At 43.9% G+C, this 25,832-nt stretch overlaps 2 protein-coding genes across 2 annotated transcripts; one reads left to right on the top strand and one right to left on the bottom strand.

The window, feature by feature from the left end:
• Positions 1 to 7,609: 7,609 nt before the first annotated feature.
• On the bottom strand, positions 7,610 to 22,054 carry rnf40 (ring finger protein 40). The gene is made up of 19 exons (XM_030774215.1): positions 21,917 to 22,054; positions 21,652 to 21,819; positions 21,025 to 21,301; positions 20,564 to 20,761; positions 19,039 to 19,160; positions 18,779 to 18,925; positions 18,314 to 18,388; positions 18,080 to 18,199; positions 17,593 to 17,772; positions 17,305 to 17,440; positions 16,920 to 17,041; positions 16,299 to 16,561; positions 12,813 to 12,930; positions 12,135 to 12,284; positions 10,871 to 11,083; positions 10,292 to 10,417; positions 9,195 to 9,335; positions 8,905 to 9,006; positions 7,610 to 8,606 (listed from the first exon to the last, which is right to left on the bottom strand). The coding sequence occupies exons 1-19, from the start codon at positions 22,052 to 22,054 to the stop codon at positions 8,430 to 8,432; spliced, it is 2,973 nt and encodes a 990-aa protein (XP_030630075.1). The 3' UTR covers positions 7,610 to 8,429.
• Positions 22,055 to 23,456: 1,402 nt separating this feature from the next.
• On the top strand, positions 23,457 to 25,513 carry cfap119 (cilia and flagella associated protein 119). Its single transcript, XM_030776054.1, has 9 exons — positions 23,457 to 23,485; positions 23,579 to 23,650; positions 24,019 to 24,182; positions 24,368 to 24,438; positions 24,593 to 24,709; positions 24,822 to 24,894; positions 24,997 to 25,035; positions 25,102 to 25,113; positions 25,281 to 25,513. The coding sequence occupies exons 2-9, from the start codon at positions 23,601 to 23,603 to the stop codon at positions 25,511 to 25,513; spliced, it is 759 nt and encodes a 252-aa protein (XP_030631914.1). The 5' UTR covers positions 23,457 to 23,485; positions 23,579 to 23,600.
• Positions 25,514 to 25,832: the final 319 nt, after the last annotated feature.

Raw genomic sequence — 25,832 nt, 5'->3', positions numbered from 1 at the left:
CCCAAACACAACCACCGCTGCCAGGATGGAGAAACTCGTGATGGCCGCCACCCTCCAGGGTTCCTGTGGCTCGAGGGGTGGGCCTGATAAACACAGCACGGAGTTACATGAGGGACTCAAAGCAATCACTGAAAATCCTAAAAACCAATCAGGCCCTGATGAATGTATGAATAAGGACCATACATACTCATCTGCATGTCCATTAACATATTCATTTGCATATGATCCTTAAAGTGCATTACCAGAGACAGGAAGCTGTGAGGCATCAGCACAATAGTCTAACAGCCCATTGCTCTGGACATGTCAAACCACACAGAAGATGATTCCTTACTACTGATCATGGGCTCTTCCTGTAACTAAATTCATGCACCATGCCAGTCTGTGTCTATCAGTGAGAGGCAAGCTGAACGGTAAGGCTGGGTGTGTGCTGCTGGAGCAGTTAAAGGCATTGTCCCGTGTCTGCTCTGTCCTGTGAGGTGATTGGAACCTGATGCAATTATTAAAATATGCTAAGTATGTGCTAATCTGGTGTACAGTTGGACAGAGTCATGTGTGGTTAACAGCTGGTTGATTAGGCAATGCCACGGTTCAGGTGGTGTGGATGTAGTGGAGAGGGCAGTGGTTATTTTAATCAAATAATGTCATGACTCACATTTTTCACATGATGGAGTTTTTGGATACTGTTGGCATGTCGAGCAGGGCACACACGCTTCCAAGTCACCATTCCAAAATTCTGAGTTAGTGCATTCTGTGTTAAACGCAAGGAAAAAAGCCAATCAGTTCAAGCCATGTCAAACTCAACACAAACAACACCAGCTGTCATCAACCACAGTGAAGTCACTCAGGAACAAGGCTCCTTTTGGGGTTTTGTCAAATTGAAGAGCATTAAGATGTATGGAAGAATGTGTGTGTGTGTGTGTGTGTGTGTGTGTGTGTGTGTGTGTGACTGCACAGAACGGTGGGGGGAAATTCCACTGAGGTGCAATTGTGGTCCTTTAGTGGGTAAATAACATCACTCACAGCCTAAGTGCGCAAGCAGGCTCTCTGTGAACAGATAAACAAACGTAACTAGACAGTGAGGCAATCGCTATATGCGCTTATGGGAACTGTGCACTAGCAGAGGTGACTTCTGAAGAATCCTCTGGTTTTGCTTCAGACAAAGACCTTCCTGTGCAGCTCAGAGCTGGGTCTCTTCTCTCACAGACATGAGTGATGTGGAAGCTACATATGAGAGTGTGCGGTAACACCATGATCCCACACAGATTTGCAATATACCTTTGAAACAAAAGAGTGTGTGTGTGTGTGTGTCTGTGTCTGTGTCTGTGTGTGTGTGCAGACTGGGAGACACTATCTCTTCTACAACACGTTTAGTGTATGACATATGACATTTCTCAAAGGCACTGAAGACAGTTGAAGAGTGTAAGTCCTGATTCATGATCTCTGATAGAGAATAACAGAGATGAGGGGATTACTATATGGCTCCTTCATTTGACACACCAACATGCAGCTATTTGGCAGCTTAATAACTGTGTAACCTGAAGCAAACATCCAGATGACTCAACAGCAGAATATCACTGTGATGTTCACGTAGGACCAGCTCAACTTTTGGTTCACAGTGTTCAGCTGGCTGAGAGGAGCTACCAGGAGGAACCAGCTGAGATGTCGCTGAGAAAAAGCGAGACGTTGAAGTCACATCCTGCTGGCTGTCTTGACGTCATGCAGTCGCTAACACTGTGGTTGGTTAGGTGTGAATCAGGGCGAAGTTCAACGAAAACAACAGAACATCATTCCAGCGTATGTTTTCGAAGAAATGAGCTTCCTCAGTACCACACAACTCCAATTCGTGCTGTTTTCCCCTTTTCAGTGTTGTGAGAACAGCAGTTGCACCTGTTTTCCCCTTAACAGTGTGGCCCCTTTAGCCTTTAGTTAAGGAGTATATGAGGTGGTACAAGGGCTTGAGTGAGCTGGTGTCGGTGGCAGGGCTCCCATAATGCAGTATCCCAGGAGAAGGTTGCTGAGACGCGCTCAGTGTGCTCTACAGCAGGACCCTGAACCTGCCATCCTACGTAGATCAAAGCCCTCACTCCATGGTTCCTCCGGTAGCCCGAAAACTCACTTTCCGCAACCCAGAGCTGTTTGCGCTGTCCGAGTGGCAGGTTAATATGAGCGTAAATCATCGTTCTCTCTCTGTCACACACAGAGGAGCCATGTCCGTAACACCGGCCTTTCCGAAAATGAAGAAAAGACACATCCACATGCCAACACTGTCCTCTACAGGCGTGCTGAACTCACCAAGCAGAGGGTCGCACTGAAGTGACTCTCCACATACCTTAGTGCCTTTGCTTGTCATGCCATGTAGCCGTATAAGTGACATGTTTTTAGACCACACTGTGGGTAACCATTGCCGCCTCACCCTGTCATACATTAAAATATTACTAATCTATATTGTACTGTTAAATATTTTAACAAAGGAATTTCTGAGAGCCACACAGCTGTGGTTTATGACCAGTTCCATAGTGTTATCTGCTGGACACTCAGAGGTATATTTAATTAAATGAAAATGCCTCTTCTGGAACTGGAATCAGGAGGCTAAATGGGTCAGTGCAAACTGCTCTGTTAGAGTTTAACTTTGGTTTAGGACAATAAGGGTGACTTCTATTCACTGAACCATTTACTGCCTGGGGAGATGGAGAGGGTGGGCTCTGTGTCCCGGTTCGTTACTCTCAGGCCAGAATGCAATGCCAAAAACATTACAGACGCTAATACTCCACTGGCAATGCCAAACCCATTATAGTCGCTAATACTCCAATGGCTGTTTTTTAATCGGAACAAGTCAGCCTAGTGCTCTAGATAAGACCCTGTCTGATATTGGGCGACCCGGGTGGCAGGAGTGAATTCACACGATCGGAATGCGGAACCGGTGGGAACTGTGGCTGCAGGAGGAAGTGATTCCGTATGAAGCCCATCATCGCATTCAACCCATTGAAATTTCCATGCGTGTCCCCGCTCCTCCGTCGCGTCCCGATGTCAAAGTCAACTAAAATTCTCTACCCCAATTCTATGAATGGCCCCTTTACCGTCTGAGGACATTTACACGCCCATTTGCACGGACATCAGTATGTTATGAATCGCTGTGTCAAAAAATTAGAGGAATAAACTTAAGATAAACAGTATAGAACAAATACACAAAGTCTTACTTCTTTGCGCGTTTACTCCATTCAGATGCAATCCAGCCACGAATACAATCCAACACAGACCACGGAATATATGATCCATCGTGTTAAGGTAAAAATTCCTAGTTTCAAGGATGGGAAACTCGCGCTTGGCCTCTACTACAGCACGACTTGCATGTGAATGACTCACCCGAAGTTTCAGCCTTGATTTAATAGGCCCACACCCACGCACCGATTCAACTTCAATGAGTCATTTCCTATGTACTGTACTGAGATTCCCTGTAAGCTGCTCACGAAGTAGAAGGCTGTGTGTCGCGGCTATCAGGAAAACCTCTCAATGATCGTAAAAAAAAAAAGTGAAGTCAGTGCTAGCGGTTTCGTTTTTGACGCCGTTGTGTGACAAAACTTTTAGACACAAAAGCCCTCAGAACTGCCCCATTCGTTTGTACATGTAGTTTGCTTAGTGTAATATTAAACTTTTGGTGAGGAGTTTGACTGTAGTTATAACTAAGCAGGTATAAAGCTAATTTTAACCAACATCATTTTAAAAACCGTTGAATTACTGCAGTTTGAGCAAATGGAGATAGATCCAAACGTTCCACTAACTTCAACAATTCACACACTCAAGTCACCACACCCGACTGCGTAATTTTTGTACGTCTTCCAAGAGAGCAAACAAAAGTCCGGTGTTTGGCTGGGGGAAGGATATGGTAGAATGATTATAAGTGAGTCCAGAACGATTCGACTGTATGCAGACATGGGGAGGGAGCATTTATGACGTAGATTGCGTAATATTGTGGAAAACATTTACAAGAAAATTCCATGAGAAGAGGCAAGGGGCAGTTCCTCAGAAAGATGAACGTGTTTCAGCTGTGCTCGTCTTCACTATAAAGCCTTACCTCGCCTCCCCATCCCTCCCTCGCCTCTGGAGGTTTGATTTCAAGCCTTTCTGCCTCGTATTTGCATTTAGTTTTATCAGCACCTAACCAAACAGTATAGAAGTGAAGGTCTTTTGATTTCTGAAGAGGAAGAACGTTTGTGTTGGCTGACAAACTGGCCTGTCACACGTTAGTAAAATATTTCTGACCTTTCACTAAAAACAAGTAGGTGGAGTTTTTTTTTAAATTTCCCGTTTAACTGTGTGTACACCGTTAACGTGTGAAACTATGACCAAGATCAAAATGACATAGAAACACCTGAGACAAGAGTGCTCGTCTGTCGCGTTATATGTATACACAGCACGAAGCACATACCGTTTGGAAATCTCTGGTCCGGTCCATGTTCGAGGAGAAGGACAGTGATCGAACATGGGCTAGGTAAGCTGTCTGAAAGACGTGCCCCCGTTAGCAAACATAAAGATGTCCTTTGTCCACTGACTACACAGACCTCCACAAAATATTTTGCTAATTCTTTCCAAATTATTTGCATTATTCATTTTACACATTTTTATGGCCCAAATAATTAGCACGACTGTTGAACATCTTTTTCTGGCACATTCTACTCAAATCCGAAGGTGAAGCACCATGGACAAGGGCTGTAATGGGTTTTGGTGTTTAGGGTTGTAATGGTAAAGAGTTTTGGTGTTTATGTCTGTAATGGTAAAGGGTTTTGGTGTTTAGGGTTGTAATGGTAAAGGGTTTTGGTGTTTAGGGTTGTAATGGTAAAGAGTTTTGGTGTTTAGGGTTGTAATGGTAAAGGGTTTTGGTGTTTAGGCTTGTAATGGTAAAGAGTTTTGGTGTTTATGTCTGTAATGGTAAAGGGTTTTGGTGTTTATGTCTGTAATGGTAAAGGGTTTTGGTATTTAGGGTTGTAATGGTAAAGAGTTTTGGTGTTTATGTCTGTAATGGTAAAGGGTTTTGGTATTTAGGGTTGTAATGGTAAAGGGTTTTGGTGTTTAGGCTTGTAATGGTAAAGAGTTTTGGTGTTTATGTCTGTAATGGTAAAGAGTTTTTGTGTTTAGGCTTGTAATGGTAAAGAGTTTTGGTGTTTATGTCTGTAATGGTAAAGGGTTTTGGTGTTTAGGGTTGTAATGGTAAAGGGTTTTGGTGTTTATGGCTGTAATGGTAAAGAGTTTTGGTGTTTATGTCTGTAATGGTAAAGGTTTTTGGTGTTTATGTCTGTAATGGTAAAGGGTTTTGGTGTTTAGGGCTGTAATGGTAAAGGGTTTTGGTGTTTATGGCTGTAATGGTAAAGGGTTTTGGTGTTTATGGCTGTAATGGTAAAGGGTTTTGGTGTTTAGGGTTGTAATGGTAAAGAGTTTTGGTGTTTAGGGTTGTAATGGTAAAGAGTTTTGGTGTTTAGGGTTGTCTGTAATGGTAAAGGGTTTTGGTGTTTAGGGTTGTAATGGTAAAGAGTTTTGGTGTTTATGTCTGTAATGGTAAAGGGTTTTGGTGTTTATGGCTGTAATGGTAAAGGGTTTTGGTGTTTATGTCTGTAATGATAAAGGGTTTTGGTGTTTATGTCTGTAATGGTAAAGGGTTTTGGTGTTTATGTCTGTAATGGTAAAGAGTTTTGGTGTTTATGTCTGTAATGGTAAAGGGTTTTGGTGTTTAGGCTTGTAATGGTAAAGAGTTTTGGTGTTTATGTCTGTAATGGTAAAGGGTTTTGGTGTTTATGTCTGTAATGGTAAAGGGTTTTGGTATTTAGGGTTGTAATGGTAAAGAGTTTTGGTGTTTATGTCTGTAATGGTAAAGGGTTTTGGTATTTAGGGTTGTAATGGTAAAAAGTTTTGGTGTTTAGGCTTGTAATGGTAAAGAGTTTTGGTGTTTATGTCTGTAATGGTAAAGGGTTTTGGTGTTTAGGGTTGTAATGGTAAAGGGTTTTGGTGTTTATGGCTGTAATGGTAAAGAGTTTTGGTGTTTATGTCTGTAATGGTAAAGGTTTTTGGTGTTTATGTCTGTAATGGTAAAGGGTTTTGGTGTTTAGGGCTGTAATGGTAAAGGGTTTTGGTGTTTATGGCTGTAATGGTAAAGGGTTTTGGTGTTTATGGCTGTAATGGTAAAGGGTTTTGGTGTTTAGGGTTGTAATGGTAAAGAGTTTTGGTGTTTAGGGTTGTAATGGTAAAGAGTTTTGGTGTTTAGGGTTGTCTGTAATGGTAAAGGGTTTTGGTGTTTAGGGTTGTAATGGTAAAGAGTTTTGGTGTTTATGTCTGTAATGGTAAAGGGTTTTGGTGTTTATGGCTGTAATGGTAAAGGGTTTTGGTGTTTATGTCTGTAATGATAAAGGGTTTTGGTGTTTATGTCTGTAATGGTAAAGGGTTTTGGTGTTTATGTCTGTAATGGTAAAGAGTTTTGGTGTTTATGTCTGTAATGGTAAAGGGTTTTGGTGTTTAGGCTTGTAATGGTAAAGAGTTTTGGTGTTTATGTCTGTAATGGTAAAGGGTTTTGGTGTTTATGTCTGTAATGGTAAAGGGTTTTGGTATTTAGGGTTGTAATGATAAAGGGTTTTGGTGTTTATGTCTGTAATGGTAAAGGGTTTTGGTGTTTATGTCTGTAATGGTAAAGGGTTTTGGTGTTTAGGGTTGTAATGGTAAAGGGTTTTGGTGTTTAGGGTTGTAATGGTAAAGGGTTTTGGTGTTTAGGCTTGTAATGGTAAAGAGTTTTGGTGTTTATGGCTGTAATGGTAAAGGGTTTTGGTGTTTATGTCTGTAATGGTAAAGAGTTTTGGTATTTAGGGTTGTAATGGTAAAGGGTTTTGGTGTTTAGGGTTGTAATGGTAAAGAGTTTTGGTGTTTAGGGTTGTAATGGTAAAGAGTTTTGGTGTTTAGGGTTGTCTGTAATGGTAAAGAGTTTTGGTGTTTAGGCTTGTAATGGTAAAGAGTTTTGGTGTTTAGGCTCGTAATGGTAAAGGGTTTTGGTGTTTAGGGTTGTAATGGTAAAGAGTTTTGGTGTTTATGGCTGTAATGGTAAAGGGTTTTGGTGTTTATGGCTGTAATGATAAAGGGTTTTGGTGTTTAGGGTTGTAATGGTAAAGAGTTTTGGTGTTTATGTCTGTAATGGTAAAGGGTTTTGGTGTTTATGGCTGTAATGGTAAAGGGTTTTGGTGTTTATGTCTGTAATGATAAAGGGTTTTGGTGTTTATGTCTGTAATGGTAAAGGGTTTTGGTGTTTATGTCTGTAATGGTAAAGGGTTTTGGTGTTTAGGGTTGTAATGGTAAAGGGTTTTGGTGTTTAGGGTTGTAATGGTAAAGGGTTTTGGTGTTTATGTCTGTAATGATAAAGGGTTTTGGTGTTTATGTCTGTAATGGTAAAGGGTTTTGGTGTTTAGGGTTGTAATGGTAAAGAGTTTTGGTGTTTATGTAAAAGGTATAGAATTCACAGTGAGGCAAGCTGTGGTGTAACTGACCACTCTCCTGTCTTTCCACAGTCAGAACTGACAACAATCAGTGCTAATGTTTAAATGAAGACAGTAGACGATGAAATTAAATCAGGCATCTCTCTTTCTGTTTTTTTCCCCCGCTAATAAAGAGCTGTTAACAGTTCAGTTCGTGTTCCAGCACCCAGTCTCCACAGTGAAACTGCACTGAAGGGAAATCTGTTGATCACACTGTCGTCGGAGTTTGAAGGAGATAAATCTTACACTTTATCAAACCAACCATTCTTATCAGTCAGCACACAACAGATGTGTCTGTAAAAATCACTAGGCTTCTAGCTTCTCTAACAGATTTTCATCATCACTGCCGAGCGGCCAGGTGATCTGGATCTGCTTCATAATTACAACGTCTGTGCTTCTCAAATGGACATCATCCTCTCTGGATTTCAGCAGCCATGAAGCTGCGGTGGGGACCAGTACTGGGAAACCCAACAGTGACAGCCAACTGAACAAAATCCAAGACATGAAGAGAATGCAGAAAACAACTTAAAAATTAACTTAGGGATATTTAACAAAGAGAAGATTGGAAACTTAAAAAAAAAAACATAGAATGCAAGTACACTTCAGCTCTAAACAAGTACTGTTTGTGTGTGTGTGTGTGGGTGTGGGTGTGGGTGTGTGTGCATGTGTGTGTGGGCATGTGCGTGTATTGGCTAGAGCTACAATCACATCACTCCAGTCTGCATACTCTTTCCTGTCTGTTTGGTCTTTAGCATAACTGTCACAAACTGACAGAAAATCCAGCCTCTTCCTGGACTCAACAGCGGGACACGTAATGCCTCCTGTCCCACAGTTCTGTTCTCCACTTCTACACCCTGCTTCTCCTCTTTTTTCATTCTTGCGTTCAGATTCTGTCCATCCTGCTGGCCGTGCTTGGCCAGTGCTTTAGGTAATATAGATGCGGTGAAAGTCATTGGCACCGAAAGCGGCGTTGCACTTGGGACATTTTCTCTGACGCGTGTCGTAACGAGTCTTCAGACACTCGTAGCAGAACACATGGAAACACTTGGTGAGTACAGTCTCCTTGTCACGCATGTTACAGCAGGGGCAGCGCAGTTTGGCCTGAGACACACACACACACACACATATTAGTCCACTGATTTACACACTAACATTCCCACTCAGATAGTCACTACACATTCTATAGTTCATACCAGAGCAGCCACATCTGCTAATCTCATCCACAATCTGTTAATCTCATCCATAATCTTTTTTTTTATCTGATCATATTTTCCACCCTTAAGTATAACTCCAAAAGAACAAAAAAAAAAGGTGTGGATGGAACAGATTAAAATCACTAAGTTCATTTATTTACACGCATACACACTCAGTGTGTGACAGGATCATTCTCTCATTTTACCTTGTACTGGTTAATCTCCTCCTGCAGAATCTCATCAGCGTCTGTGTACATTTCAACTTTCTTCTGTTTCTCCAGCTTTCGGCGCAGTCTGGACAGATCCTCCTGCAACACAGTCACTCAGTTCAATAAACACTATATAAACATAGTGTGACTATAAATAAACCTATGCAACAGACTCTCACTGTCCATGTTTTATTCAATTGTCTAAAATATTATTTTTCTGAAATGTCATAAATGGTAATCATTTAATATTCATAAAGAGGTGGTTTTGGATGTGTGTGTGTGTGTACCTGGGCTCGTTTGAGGTTTCCACTCTCTCTCTCACGGGCGGTGCGGTTATCCAGGACAGAGGCCTGGATCTCCCTCAGCTTGGCCTGCGAGTGCTCCAACTGCACCTTCAGGTCCTCAGCCAGCTGTGCTGCCTCCACAGCCTGGCACACAGACAGACAGAGACACAGAGAGAGAGAGAGAGGGAGAGAGACAGAGAGAGAGACAGAGACACAGAGAGAGAGACAGAGACACAGAGAGAGAGAGAGAGAGACAGAGACAGAGAGAGAGTCAGAGACACAGAGAGAGAGAGAGAGAGAGACAGAGACACAGAGAGAGAGAGAGAGAGACAGAGACAGAGAGAGAGAGAGAGAGACAGAGACAGAGAGGGAGAGGGAGAGACAGAGACACAGAGAGACAGAGACACAGTGAGAAACCGAGAGAGAGAGGGAGAGATGGACTGAGGATTGAGGAGACTCTATGGTAAAGCTTCTCCATGGTAACCCAGTGATATCAGTTAGACTGAGACTCTATGGTAAAGCTCCTCCATGGTAACCCAGTGATATCAGTTAGACTGAGACTCTGTGGTAAAGCTTCTCCATGGTAACCCAGTGATATCAGTTAGACTGAGACTCTATGGTAAAGCTTCTCCATGGTAACCCAGTGATATCAGTTAGACTGAGACTCTATGGTAAAGCTTCTCCATGGTAACCCAGTGATATCAGTTAGACTGAGACTCTATGGTAAAGCTCCTCCATGGTAACCCAGTGATATCAGTTAGACTGAGACTCTATGGTAAAGCTCCTCCATGGTAACCCAGTGATATCAGTTAGACTGAGACTCTGTGGTAAAGCTTCTCCATAGTAACCCAGTGATATCAGTTAGACTGAGACTATATGGTAAAGCTTCTCCATGGTAACCCAGTGATATCAGTTAGACTGAGACTCTATGGTAAAGCTTCTCCATGGTAACCCAGTGATATCAGTTAGACTGAGACTCTATGGTAAAGCTCCTCCATGGTAACCCAGTGATATCAGTTAGACTGAGACTCTATGGTAAAGCTCCTCCATGGTAACCCTATCAGTTTGCCAGAGGAGGAGCAGAGGAGACCCTCTCTAACCTTTCTCTTATGGAGTTCCAGCGCCTGAGTGCGGACGGCCAGCTCCTTCTCCAGCGCGGCCAGTGTGGTCTGCAGGATTCCCTCCTTCTCCTCCAGCTTCTGCACCACCAGCAGCTGAGCATCCACCTGCACCCACCACATCACCATATATACACTCCTATTATACACCATAGCTATACACCCTCCCACTGTACACACACACTGCACACGACCCACCACACACCTACACATTTACACTGCAGTCAGTAAAGCTGAAGAGACACGCTCTTCACAAAGGTGGAATCTTCTAGAATCATTACCAAGAACTAAAAACAAAACAACAAGTACACTTCACTCTATGCGGCATCTCTTTCATCAAAATTTCTATTTGATTTTATTATCGGCTATATATTTTAATATTTTTCATTTTGCTTGTTACACAATAAATACAAGTGTGTGTGTGTGTGTGTGTGTGCGCACATGCATGTACATGTGCATGTGAACGTGTGTGCACACGTGTGGCTTGGTCTGCGCATGTGTGTCTGTACATGTACATGCGTGTGATCCTTTTTAATCTAACAGCATGTTTCTTCTCCTTACCTGTGTTTTGAAGGTGAGCACCTGGTCAGCCAGCTCCTCTTTCTCCTCCCTGAGGAGTTTGTAGATCTGATTGGATTTAATTCTCTCACTCATCAGTTTGAAGTTGGCGTCGTCTTTCTCTCGAAGCTGCTGCATCAGCCGACTGTTCTGCTCCTGCATGTCCTCAAAGGCCTGTCCTGTCACATCCATCTCACTCAGCAACGACTCCTCCTCCTGCACGCAGACACACGCACACATACACGCACACATACACGCACACGCATGCACACATACGCGCACACGCACACACACACACACACACACGCACACACACACGCACACACACACGCACACACACACGCACACGCATGCACACATACGCGCACACGCACACACACACACACACACGCACACATACACGCACACGCACACACACACACGCACACGCACACACACACGCACACGCACACACACACACACACACACACACGCACACATACACGCACACGCACACACACACGCACGCACACACACACGCACACACACACACACACATATGAAGACATCTCCACCGAAACACCGCCTCAACCACACCTGTCTTCAATCTGCTTTTCTTCACATCACCACTAATAGAGAAAATAGTCACTGTATAAATAAACACATAATTACTAATCAAATCAATCTGCCTTTCTTCACATCACCACTAATAGAGAAAATAGTCACTGTATAAATAAACAAATAATTACTAATCAAATCAATCTGCCTTTCCTCACATCACCACTAATAGAGAAAATAGTCACTGTATAAAGAAACAAATAATTACTAATCAAATCAATCTGCCTTTCCTCACATCACCACTAATAGAGAAAATAGTCACTGTATAAATAAACAAATAATTACTAATCAAATCAACAAATATTAGCATACAAATAAACCAGTGGTGAGCAGTGATGGCTAGGTTTAATACTGATGTATAGAGCTGGAGTTAGTATTGATGTACGCAAATAGGATTAGTGTTGATGTATAGAGCTGGGATTAGCGTTGATGTACAGAGCTGGGATTAGTGTTGATGTACAGAGCTGGGATTAGTGTTGATGTATAGAGCTGGGATTAGTGTTGATGTACAGAGCTGGGATTAGTGTTGATGTGTAGAGCTGGGGTTAGTGTTGATGTATAGAGCTGGGATTAGTGTTGATGTATAGAGCTGGGATTAGTGTTGATGTATAGAGCTGGGATTAGTGTTGATGTATAGAGCGGTGTGAGAGCAGGTTGTGATGACTCGTACCTGTTTGGTGGCAGTGAGTTTCTTCTGTAAATGGTCAATGGTCTCCTCAGCCACACGGATCTTCCTCAGAGCGTCTTCATCCGCCAGTTTCTTACTCTCCTTCCTCTCCCTCTCCTCCAGCTCTCGAACCCGCTGCCTCAGCTCATCCACCTATCACAGCACACAGCCATTAGGAACACCACCCATGTCCACAACCATCAGGAACACCACCCCTGGCCACAGCCATTAGGAACACCACCCATGTCCATATCTTAGGTACTGCATAGGCCGCTAAACTACCGATGATGAATATACATCTCTCTCTCTCTCTCTCACACACACAGACACATCTATGCTTTAAACTGATCTGAGAACAGGTGGTGGCTGAAGGCTTAATGGTGCCACTGGTGCCCTTAACATTCAGGCAGGAAAAAAAAAAACATTCCCAAACTGAGGCGACTCTGTAGAGGAAACCTTCCATGTCTGATTAGCCGCAGTGGGAAAGACAGGGGCAACACAAACCCTACTGAGCACTGATCTTTCAAGAGCATTGGTGACTAAAGGATAAGATCATCACACAATAAAAAAAAAAATCCACATCATCAAAAAGACAAATGATTAAATCAATGTGCTGTGTAACCACCTCATGATATTTAAGCACAGAGACACACAGAGGAACAGACACACAGAGACACAGACCTCAGCTTTAGACTTCCTCTCTGCTGCCATCAGCTGCACCTTATCTCTCTGCTCTTTGGGGGCTGACTTATACATGTCCAACAGCAGCTTCATCTCCTTCTGAGACTCCTGGGCTTTCCTGTCAGGCATCAACAGACAGCCATGAAAAAGAGAGAGAGAGCGAGTGAGTGTGTGTGTGAGTTTCACTCTGGATAAAGACATTTTCGAAAAGAACACATGTAAATAAGGAGCCTTCAGCTAAGCCAGGTTGAATTATCTAAATCCCAAATTTGCCTAATTTTTAAGCAAACTTCTCACACTTGATCTCTTTGGTAGAGATGTCCCGATACCACTTTTTCACTTCCGATACCGATGCCAATACCACAGATGTGGCGCGCCTGACAGCAGCGCAAACTCACAGTGTCATGTAGTAGGCTATACAGTCCCCAGGCTCACAGTGTCCCAGATAACAGTATTTTAATGCTTCAGGAAAGATTACTCACTGCCAGGTCAGCAAAGATTTGTTGTAGATAAAGCTTAGTATCATGTCTTTTCCATGAGCTTACACCTTGGATTTACTGATAGTGATTAATCTTTTCTGAAGCAAGGCTCTATTCGTGGCGCGTCATGCAAAATAAACTTAAGACACATTATTATACTAACGAAAACAAAAAGTATCCCTTTCATTCTAAAGATCTGCCTTAAATTAACCCCATACCGATATTCAAAATTAAACACACATACATGACTTTTTTTTTCCCATTTAATAATAAAAACGTCACTTTGACGCAGTAATCCGCTGATGAACTTCGCCATGCTTTTAGTGTTAAATAGGTTGTTGGCGTCAGGGACACCCCTCGAAACATCTGCACTGCACATTTTGCATTTGACTGTTGTATTTTTTTCCTCTTCAAGGTTGAAATACTTCCACACCGCTGACGTGACTATTCTACAGAGAGCTATCATGCTCATGTGACTAATTGACTACTACTGTTGTCACCACGTGACACTGCGCATATCGGATCATAGATTTTTCTCCCCTCCGATATCCGATCCAGTCTTCTGGGCCAGTATCGGCCCGATACCGATGCCTCGGATCGGATTAGGACCGCCCTACTCTTCGGCAAAGGGAATACCTTGAGGGTAGCATTTAATCCAGACTTTCAGACAGCCCTCTGACTAGCAAGAAGACTTCAGTCACTGAGGAAAGTCTCCTAATCTCTGATCTACAGAAGCAGAGCAAGGGCGGGGCTGAGATAGTCCTGCTCACAGAGACAAATCCTGAAGTGTTTTGTTTCTAAGCTTCAATTGCCATGATTCACACAGCTCTCTCCATTTCCAACTAATCACTAGACAGTTAATTAATAAATCAGCGTGAGTCAGTGCAGAGCAGCACAGGAAAACAACGTGCGAGGCAGAGTCAGAACAATTCACTGAAAACATGCAATTGTGACTTTATATGTGTTGTACCGTTTGTTTAGTCTGTCTCCTCTCGCTTGGACGCAGACCAACACATTCCTGCAGCCTAGGCCGGGGCTTTGTCAGGGGAGCATTAAGGAAGGTCCTCAATGCTGGACTCACTTTACAGAGTGCCTTAAGCTCAGACAACCACAGAACAGCAACCTTAGCTCCAGAGTTTCTTTAAACTCATAAGCTGCCTGTTCTTGACGCTGTCCCTGCACTCTCATATACGGAGTGACAGACATCCCTACAGCGTTACAGACATCTCCACAGCGTTACAGACATCTCCACAGCGTTACAGACATCCCTACAGCGTTACAGACATCTCCACAGCGTTACAGACATCCCTACAGCGTTACAGACATCCCTACAGCGTTACAGACATCCCTACAGCGTTACAGACATCTCCACAGCGTTACAGACATCCCTACAGCGTTACAGACATCCCTACAGCGTTACAGACATCTCCACAGCGTTACAGACATCCCTACAGCGTTACAGACATCTCCACAGCGTTACAGACATCTCCACAGCGTTACAGACATCCCTACAGCGTTACAGACATCCCTACAGCGTTACAGACATCCCTACAGCGTTACAGACATCTCCACAGCGTAACAGACATCCCTACAGCGTAACAGACATCCCTACAGCGTAACAGACATCTCCACAGCGTAACAGACATCCCTACAGCGTAACAGACATCCCTACAGCGTAACAGACATCTCCACAGCGTAACAGACATCCCTACAGCTTTCAGAATGGAGAGTGTTCATTGTGCATATGTTTGAATGAACATTTTTCAGTGCGGATCGTGTATATGTGTGAATGAACAGTTTTCAGTGCGGATTGTGTACATGTGTGAATGAACAGTTTTCAGTGCGGATTGTGTACATGTGTGATTGAACAGTTTCAGTGCGGATTGTGTACATGTGTGAATGAACAGTTTTCAGTGCGGATTGTGTACATGTGTGAATGAACAGTTTCAGTGCGGATTGTGTACATGTGTGAATGAACAGTTTCAGTGCGGATTGTGTACATGTGTGAATGAACAGTTTTCAGTGCGGATTGTGTACATGTGTGAATGAACAGTTTCAGTGCGGATTGTGTACATGTGTGAATGAACAGTTTCAGTGCGGATTGTGTACATGTGTGAATGAACAGTTTCAGTGCGGATTGTGTACATGTGTGATTGAACAGTTTTAGTGCGGATTGTGTACATGTGTGATTGAACAGTTTTCAGTGCGGATTGTGTATATGCGTGAATGAACAGTTTCAGTGCGGATTGTGTATATGCGTGAATGAACAGTTTCAGTGCGGATTGTGTATATGCGTGAATGAACAGTTTCAGTGCGGATTGTGTATATGCGTGAATGAACAGTTTTCAGTGCGGATTGTGTACATGTGTGAATGAACAGTTTCAGTGCGGATTGTGTACATGTGTGAATGAACAGTTTCAGTGCGGATTGTGTACATGTGTGATTGAACAGTTTTCAGTGCGGATTGTGTACATGTGTGAATGAACAGTTTCAGTGCGGATTGTGTATATGCGTGAATGAACAGTTTCAGTGCGGATTGTGTACATGTGTGAATGAACAGTTTTCAGTGCGGATTGTGTACATGTGTGAATGAACAGTTTCAGTGCGGATTGTGTACATGTGTGAATGAACAGTTTCAGTGCGGATTGTGTACATGTGTGAATGAACAGTTTTCAGTGCGGATTGTGTACATGTGTGAATGAACAGTTTCAGTGCGGATTGTGTACATGTGTGAATGAACAGTTTCAGTGCGGATTGTGTACATGTGTGAATGAACAGTTTCAGTGCGGATTGTGTACATGTGTGATTGAACAGTTTTCAGTGCGGATTGTGTACATGTGTGAATGAACAGTTTCAGTGCGGATTGTGTATATGTGTGAATGAACAGTTTTCAGTGCGGATTGTGTACATGTGTGATTGAACAGTTTTCAGTGCGGATTGTGTACATGTGTGAATGAACAGTTTCAGTGCGGATTGTGTATATGCGTGAATGAACAGTGCCTCATACTTCAACTCTGCTCTGAGCATTTTCAGCGTGTCAGAATCCTTCCTCTTCAGCTCTTCGCTACGTTGTCTCTCTCTCTCTCGTTCTCTCTCTCGTTCTCTCTCAGCCTCCCTCTCTCGCTCTCTGGCTCGCTGTCTTTCCAGCTCCCTCCTCCTCTCCTCTTCCTCTTCCTGGTCTTCCTCCTCTTCTTTCTTCACCTCCAGTCCTCCGTCGCTCACACTCTCCTCCAACATCAAGGGCCCAGCGTCACCGCTCTGGCATCGCAGCTGAGAAAAGCACATCGTTTAACCGTGATGAAGCAGCTGCCGTGTAGTCTCATGAAAAAGCAGTAGTTGATGTGTAACAGAGGGAGTAAACAGTCAACAACATGTAAACTGCACTGACATAGCAGCTGATAAGATCTCTGGTAAAGAATTTCTAAAACGGTAAATTTGCTGACTGTTCCGATTGAAAAAATACCACAAACTTTCAGACCTTTTCAACTCGAACTTACATGAGGTGAATGATCTGTTCTGTCATGAACAGTGACACAAGAGGTTCAATTTTCTTTTCTTCGAATGACGGATGTCTCAGTCATCGTGCATAAAGCAAGAGTAAAGCTAAAGGCAAGAGTGGGTGACAAACCTTGTTGATTTCCATCTGTGTTTCACGCAGTTTTCTCTTGTATCGCTGCACGTCCCCCTTGAGCTGATGGTTGTGGTTCTGAAGGCTGCTGATCAAATGCCGCATTTCTCTGTTTATTGGGCCTGCAGTGGGTCAGAGAACCATACAGGTGCCCATCAGACACCATCAGACATTTCACTGAAACGCAGCGTCCGTCTGATGTTGAACCTGTGCCAAAATGCTCAATAACTCGCTAATCAGATACACCCCTCCCGCGCACTTCCTGTCTGCTTCCGTGGTTACAGTAAAACAAATCTAGCAACGGGATCTCACAGCATAGAAATCTAAATCTCACATCTACACACTGTCTCCAAACAAAATGCTGAGACGAACGGAAGACTGTTACCCGCTTGTTCATTGGCAGCCAGGTTTTGCTCAAACTCAATACGTAGCATCTCGTATTCTTTCCGCACTTGGGCCAAGGTGTCCTCCAGCTGGATGAGCTCTGTGCGTAGTTTCTTCTGCTGGGACAGCTCATCGCTCTGCACAGGCAGAAAAAAATTATTCTCCATTCATCTCTGCCACCGCCACCACGGTGACTTCACTTTCGTCCTAAATGAACCACGTAAGCAGTTTCTAATCGCATCATCCGCTGCAGCACAGCAGACTCGGCATGCAGACGGCCCGATCTCACCTCCATGTGTTCGATCTGGCGCAGGTGGGCGTTCTTGGCGGTCAGCAGCAGGGCTCTGGCCTCGTCCAGCTGAGTCTTCACGCTCAGAGACTCGTTGTACAGCAGGGAGAACTGGGACTGGAGGCACTTGTATTCTGGTGTCTCCTTCACCACTTCCTCTGGAACGTTCCGCAGATCCATCTGCCGTACGGATGCACAGACATGTTACATGAAGCATTTGCTGTTTTAACACAACCAAAAGGTATCTCACGGCAGCTGAAATAAAACAGAGCAAATCGAGTGGAAGAAAGGTGATGTTTCCCAGTCTATCCACCCTCAGCATCACCGGCTCACACCCAACACAACCAGCCAAAAGTCATCTAGAGTATGATGATGATGATGATGATGATGATGTGTGCTGGAGTCTGGTTTAACTTTAGCTGCGGTGGGCAGGGAGGTCCAGGAGAATGGACTGGAAAGATTTGGAGAATTCCAACTTCTCCGTTACCTTCAGCTTCTCGCTCTCTCTCACCGCCTCCTGGAGCTCCTGCTGCACCTTCTCCAGCTCCGCCATACGACTGTTGGCCAGCTCCTGGTTCTGTTCCAGCTCCGCGTTCAGCTGCTCAAACTGGGAATGAGCAAAAACCAAGAACAAGTTGATACTGGGTGTAGGCGTATGTCAGACTGCCTGCCGAGTTTGAATGTGAAGCCATAATGGCCGGTGTACACGGCCAGTCCTCACCTTCTGTATGTTCAGCGTGATCTGTCCTCCTGGCAGGCCTCCGGAGCGCCCCGTGGCGTGGTACCCTGAATTTAACTAATACAAACCAACACTGAGCTGATTACCACAAAACTTCCAACAGGGTAGTGTAGTTATAAACATGAAATGCCCAGTTCTCTCAATTTTCTCAGTCAAGGAACGTAATACAGCTGACAGTCATTACATCATGAGTTTAATGGAATTTGAGACAGTTTTTACCCGCACTCCCTTTTCATGAATGTAGAACTTATAGCTCAACTGGCAACAATCAGGAACAGACAGAAGTAAAAAAAGAATGAAAAAAAAAGGAATGACCTGTATAGTCCTATGTGCAGTGGATCTATCACAGTTTTAACCTGCAACAATGTTTCTTAGAACTGTCCCTGACAAATACATGACCAAGAGAAAACAAAGAGAAAGATCAAACAAAGAAGACGCCGGGCTGACCTGCTCTAAAGCCTCAGCAAGGTGCTTGTTGAGCTTCTGTTCCCTCTTACGGATCTTCTCAATGTCCCACTGCAAGTCCTCCACCGCCGTCTCCATCTCAGACACCTTGGTCTCAGAGCTGGTCACCTTGTCAACCAGCTCATTATACTGCAAAGAGCACAAACCTTCAGATCAAACCCCACCTGCACGCTGACAAACACATCTCTGACTAACTCAGCAAAGCTCAGTCAAAGCACAACCAGGACAGGACTGTCCCCTACCTCCAGAGACATTTTGTGGTGTCTTCCCTGCAGCGAGGTGGCCAAGTCCTGGAGACGGTTATTCTCATCCAGCAGCGTGTGGTTTAAGGCCGCAATCTCTCTCTCACGGTCATCCTCACACACTGACAGGGAAAAGAAAAATGAACTTCACTTTCCTGGACACCAACACGTCTCCACCATCACAATACACATCTCCACCATCACACAACACATCTCCACCATCACACTACACGTCTCCACCATCACACTACACGTCTCCACCATCACACTACACGTCTCCACCATCACACATCACGTCTCCACCATCACACATCACGTCTCCACCATCACACATCACGTCTCCACCATCACACAACACATCTCCACCATCACACTACACGTCTCCACCATCACACAACACATCTCCACCATCACACTACACAACACATCTCCACCATCACACAACACAACACATCTCCACCATCACACTACACATCTCCACCATCACACTACACATCTCCACCATCACACAACACATCTCCACCATCACACAACACATCTCCACCATCACACTACACATCTCCACCATCACACTACACATCTCCACCATCACACAACACATCTCCACCATCACACAACACAACACATCGCCACCATCACACTACACAACACATCTCCACCATCACACTACACATCTCCACCATCACACATCTCCACCATCACACATCACATCTCCACCATCACACATCTCCACCATCACACATCACATCTCCACCATCACACATCACATCTCCACCATCACACAACACATCTCCACCATCACACTACACATCTCCACCATCACACAACACAACACATCTCCACCATCACACAACACAACACATCTCCACCATCACACAACACAACACATCTCCACCATCACACAACACATCTCCACCATCACACAACACAACACATCTCCACCATCACACTACACGTCTCCACCATCACACATCACATCTCCACCATCACATTACACATCTCCACCATCACACTACACAACACATCTCCACCATCACACATCACATCTCCACCATCACACAACACAACACATCTCCACCATCACACAACACATCTCCACCATCACACTACACAACACATCTCCACCATCACACTACACATCTCCACCATCACACTACACATCTCCACCATGTCACTAAACCAGAAGAGTAATTAATGCCCTAGAGCTGAGCCTGTCATTACACACAGCCAGCACTACCACAACATGGCTTCACCATGACACGCAGGAACAACAAACGCCCATGTGTGTTTTAAAGCATGGGCCATGAAAAAAATACCCGATTTTACAGTGTAATGACGTAGAAACAAATTCGCACACAGAGTGAATCAATCTGCATGTAAGAACCAGATCATCCAAACTGCAGCCAAAGTCATCGTTTGAAATGGAGCGGTTTACCTGAACAACCAGTTCATCGGTTCACCACTGTGTACGAGTTTATACTTCGGAGCAGTTTTCTGTGTGGTGACTGTATTGGCAGATACACACCTGCAGCCTGAACGCGGGCACACAGGTCCTGGATGCAGGTGTGCAGGCGGTCAAAGATGCAGACCATGCATGCGACGGCTCCCTTGCTGAACTGCATGCGATCCTGCAGCTGCAGGCTGAGCTCCTCCTCGCTGCTGTTCTCCAGAGTGGACAGGAAAGACTTGGCACTGTCACTCAGCGGAGGAGGAGGGGGCGGAGCTACAGCAAAAGAAAAGACCAAAAGTATAACAGTTAATCCGCTGTGCAGTGCAAATGTAAGGCTTACAACAAATGACAGTTTTTTTTTCTTGTTTTTTTTTAAATGTTGGCAAATAATTTCCGCATGATGAAGGAAAGAGAACAAGCAGTCCAGATCTCAATTAGAGTAATTCAGTGAGGCGTTTACAGCACTGTCATGTGATTTGGTTTAAGACTGTTTGTGCACAGGAGTGTGAGACCATAACTGTCTTTGTGGAGTTTACCAGGGACCGTTTCCAGTGGTGGCTGCTCTGCAGAGAGTTCCTCCTCAAGCTTCTCCACCGCATCAGGCTGCGTCTGCTGCTCCTCTTCCTCAGGGGCAGGAGGCTGGGGAATACAGTCCTCCCCCTCAGCTGGGGCGGGCACAGGAGGAGAGGTCAGGACAGGGTCAGGAGCAGGTTCGGGGGCAGGGGTCGGCGCTGGAGAGGCCCTGGTGGGTTGAGGTGCAGGGGGCTCCACTGGCTCCACTCTCTGCAGCAGCTTGTGAACGTTTTCTTCAAGCTGCACGACAGACATATTTCAGTGACACTTAAACCAATGTCTCTAACCTGCAGGCTAGAGGAACACACGTCTACTGGTCTGACATTACTACTGCTGTAACCACTGCATCCGACTGTACAAATACAAACGTTAAACAGGAGACCAAGTCTGTCTTAAAGACAAGGGGTCAGAGTTCATTTAACCACTGTTTGCAAGTAAGAAACACCAGCTCAGACTTAACATATGTACATGGCAAAATAAAATAAATGAAAAGACTGCTGGAAAAAGACCGCATCAGACAGCAGTCAGCGAGAAGAGCAGGAAGTGTGGTGTGTATGCGGTGTAGGGACACAGGATACTGGGTTGAGTACCTGTGTCCAGTAGCGGTTCACTATAAGCAGAGTGGTGTCGTCAGTGGCCTGACGCTTCTCCAGCTTCTCAATCTTCTCTCTGAGCTCATCCTCCAGTGCCTGCCTCTGCTCCAAACGCTCACACAGTTTCTTATTCTTAAACTGAATCACCTTCATGTCCATCTCCTCCTGCAAAAAGGGGGGAAATAATCTAGCCTTGAGTCTGTTTTGGAAAACGATTCACACCCCCCCATCATGTGATACTGACAACCACAGGGTGACTTACAGTGGAAGACACTCCACCGATGCGAATGGGCTCAATGAGAGTGGTGGTCGTTTTCTCCTCTTTTTTGGACTTCTTCTCTGGTGGCCCTGGGGGACTGTCCCCACCAGAGGCGCGCTTCCCTCCTCCTGTGCCAGACATGGTCTGTGTTGAAAGAGATACAGGAAGACTGTCAGACAGAGGAGATGTTTAAAGCTGATGAGCTCTGGAAAAATGACCGTCAGGACAGAGGCGCTACTAAATGACTTTAAAATGTGGTTACAAATGTCATTAAGTGTTAAACAGTTTCACCACGCTGTCTGCTAACAAGATAACCCGACTGATAATAAACTTCTCTTTCTCGTATGCTGGGCTTACAACCCCCAGTTTGTAGCCAGCTACCTTGAGGAACTTCCAGACAGTGTTTTAACATTACAGGCGATAAGCTATATTTGTTACATCTGTTCCGATTAGTACCTTCTCCGTCCCAATGGGAGAGCTAACTAATGCTAATTCGCTACGATAGCCATCATTTCATCAATATATAATTTCTACGATCCAAAACCACCATTCTCTAGACCAGCCATATGTTATTGTTGCTATGCTAACATAAAGAATATAAAAAGCTAAAATAACCGGTTTTCAACCCTGCAGTGATTAAATTATTCGATGCTAACTTGCTAGTTGAGGATGGTTGATGCTAGCTTGCACTGCCAGTATTAGCTTTAGTTGGGACAGATAGCTGGTTATTTCAGTCATAATTTTAACTGCTTAGAGTCTAAGTTTGCTACTACTCGTAACAGCTATCTCTGTGTGTACTGCAGCAAAAGCTTCTTTAGTTCATGGCTAAATTAATATTTATCTATTCATTTCTGTGTACACAGGTACAAACCTGCACAAGCCGCAAAAACTATCACCAAATGAAGCCAACAAGCGGAAGTGACAGACACAAACTTCCTGCATGGCTTGCTGGCTAAATATTTCAAAATAATAGTCGATCGTTTTTTCTTCTACGTCGTTCCATTTCAACTCGTACATATTTGCGTATATTTTATATACATTCTTCCAAAACATTCAAAAGACAAAAGACTATCCAAAATAATAGATTTTATTTACTATTTTGAAGCCCCGAAGCACTTTAAGACCTCACAAAGTCTGGTGTTAGCAATACAGTGTTTTACTCGTTTGCCAGTTATCTGGATAACATTCAGGATATGCCGGGCTTCCCAGAGGAAACTTATTAGCGTCGCTAGGATACAGTGCAACACAAACATACCATGAAGTAATCCACTTTTGCTTTTGGCTAACCTTTTGTCTCAGGGAATAAAAATTTGCATGACAACTGCAGGGTGTAGGAAGAAGTTTCTTCGCACTGGTATCGCTTGTTTTGAAAGAGGACTATAATGTCGAAAATAGTGGTAAGAATGCAAGTATAAAACACAGCTTTCTGCCCATGAGCTGTTTAAAGAATATTTATTCACTTCTTATAAAGTAAGACACGGTTGAAAACGTCCTTTATCTGTCATAATTTATCAGTGTTGTCACGTTTATTTCGTAGGAGCCTCATCCATTAAAAGCCAAGGTGTTATTATGGTAAGTCCCCTGTGTGTATGATACAGAACCGAAGGCCAAATCCACCGTGACTAGTCCAAGAAGTAAAGCTTCGGGTGTTTTCTCCACTTACAGGGCAGACGTAAGCTACAGAGACATGGAAGAAATTGACAAAATTGAGTCTGACGCCACACCAGAGCTGGAAAGGTTTCTATCCTCATAATTTATTTTAACGATGATGTTAAAACCACGAGGAGGGTTTTGATTTAGTTCGTGACGCACGTCCATGGGCACACCCCCCCCCCCCTCCTCCACCACAGCCACCACCATCACCTGTGTTTTATAATTACAACAGAAGGGCGATGGGCTGTGTAAGCTCAAACTATTAAAGATGTTTGTATTTGTAACATATGTAATAAGTCACCAGAAGGCCATTACAATGTAGAATGTGCGTACAGTGTAAACAGACCAGAGACACTGTGTTCGCCATTGCCCTTTTTAGGTAAATAAATGAACCTGATATGAAGAGACATGGTAGGCTATTTTCTGCCACTTAAAGCGTTTGTTTTTCACAGGATCCTCTGTCGTGCTCTGGGTGTCGAGGCTGCTGAACCCAGAAGAGGGATTCTGGTCGACTTGTATTTGAACATCCTGTTGTTCTGCAGAGAGATGAAATACAACAAAGAGCAGACATCTGTTCTCCTCTCCATCGTCAAGAATGTACATCAGACCAACGCTGGTGATTCACCATAACACTGTTATGAACACCAGCCTTGTTTGGTTCAAGTTCTGCTTTATGTCTGTTTATAAACAGACATCGACTAATTTCACAAACTGTTCGACACGGATGTGAATGGCCAACACTGACATATTTATTTGCAAAAGTATATTCATAATTTTTATTATCTTGATTTTTCACCTCAGAAACGTCCTTTAACAACATGGATGACTGTTGGACTTACCTGACACATCTCCTGCTATGTCACTCAGTCACAGTACGTTGGCTTCAAGGTCTCCAAAGACAATATTATTTTCAAAAGGAAAGAAGTGCAAGATTGACTGTTTCTTTGTCAAATATGTTTTATATTTAAACTGTTATAACATATTTTCCATCTAATCTTCTACTGATGTTCTCCCCTCTAAAACCAGAGACCACCTTTTAGCATCAGCCTCTTCAGCTCAGAACAAGTCACCCAGTTTACAAAGTATTTCATCAACACTTACATGCGACACTACGTCCTGTACAAGTACATATTTACACCTCAGGTGATCAAAAGTTCATTCCTATTCTGAGATTTCCAGACTGCCTCTCGTTCATGCTGTAAGCCACTGAACACTAATGTGGCTGTTAATTTATTTGGATCCTCTCTTCTCTAAGGTCTGCCTAGACCTGTCTCTGTCCTACTGCGGGCTCCCACAGCACACGGCTCCTGACCAGGAGGCCTTTTCTGGTACTGCTGCTGAACACTGACAATTCAGACAATTCAACTTATCTGCAGTACCTGCGGAGCAGCTGAGGTGTGGTGCTCACTGTGGGTGTGTTGTGTCTGTAGAATGTGTGTCAGATGGACTGCGTGGGCCAGAAAGAGAGTGTGTGACAGAGAGAGAGTGTGAACAGCCGTGCGTCTCTATAGAGCCACTGAAGACAGGGGCTGAAGCCACAGAAGCAGGTACCCTGAACACTGGAGCGGAGCAGAGCTAAAAGAACCTGTTACATTTCTTATAGGAGTATATAACACAATCCCATAATGGTATTCATATAACACTATAACACTCATGTAATAGTATTCCTGCTACTGTTAGGAATGTGTGCATTAGAAGCATTTTTAATGTCTAGATACAAGTTATACTGACCCATCAGAAATAGTTTCAACATGTTTAGAAAAAATTATCTTATCTCCCTCAGCACGTCCGTCCTCTAAGGCAGAGCTGAGGACAATAGTTCAACAGGAAGTGAAAGAGGAAGTGATGCGTTTGACTGCCCAGCTCCAACAGCGTTTGCAGGAAAGTGCAGAACAGCTGAACAGCGCGCTGGTGTCACTGGAGACGAATCTCAAAAGTAAAAAGTGAGAGAAAAGCACCCCCATCTGGCTCCATGTGCACATTTTCTGTTTTCACTCTTCAGCCAGTCAAAGAAAATGATGCCTCTCAAGTTACTTCAGCCTTTTTTCTGTATATGCCTGTTGTCGTGTGCTCGTGAAAAAACTGTATGTGCTGTGTGTTATGTCCTGATCAAACAGCATGAATATCACATTAGCTGTAAAGGAGATAGCAGAGCAGGGTACCAAAATATAATCCCAACACACTGGCAGAGGTTAGGTAAAATAAGTTTCTTTAATATTAATTATATATTTTATTTTCAAATCAGTACAGTACCTTTCAAAGTGTG

Source organism: Chanos chanos, chromosome 5 (assembly GCF_902362185.1).
Source record: "Chanos chanos chromosome 5, fChaCha1.1, whole genome shotgun sequence".
NCBI lineage: Eukaryota > Metazoa > Chordata > Actinopteri > Gonorynchiformes > Chanidae > Chanos > Chanos chanos.
Note: the sequence above shows the minus strand (reverse complement) of the source record. Positions and strands in the feature narration are given on the sequence as shown.

What these genes read in the sequence shown, in the direction of transcription:
- rnf40 (XM_030774215.1), bottom strand. Translation starts at nt 22,054, where the DNA reads ATGTCTGGCACAGGAGGAGGGAAGCGCGCCTCTGGTGGGGACAGTCCC. An exon ending in TTGCTGAGGCTTTAGAGCAG is followed by an intron (nt 18,389 to 18,778) that starts GTCAGCCCGGCG and finishes GGTTTGTATTAG; the next exon opens with TTAAATTCAGGGTACCACGC. An exon ending in CACAGATGGAAATCAACAAG is followed by an intron (nt 16,562 to 16,919) that starts GTTTGTCACCCA and finishes TGCTTTTCTCAG; the next exon opens with CTGCGATGCCAGAGCGGTGA.
- cfap119 (XM_030776054.1), top strand. Translation starts at nt 23,601, where the DNA reads ATGGAAGAAATTGACAAAATTGAGTCTGACGCCACACCAGAGCTGGAA. An exon ending in GCCACACCAGAGCTGGAAAG is followed by an intron (nt 23,651 to 24,018) that starts GTTTCTATCCTC and finishes TGTTTTTCACAG; the next exon opens with GATCCTCTGTCGTGCTCTGG. An exon ending in AGTACATATTTACACCTCAG is followed by an intron (nt 24,710 to 24,821) that starts GTGATCAAAAGT and finishes CTCTTCTCTAAG; the next exon opens with GTCTGCCTAGACCTGTCTCT.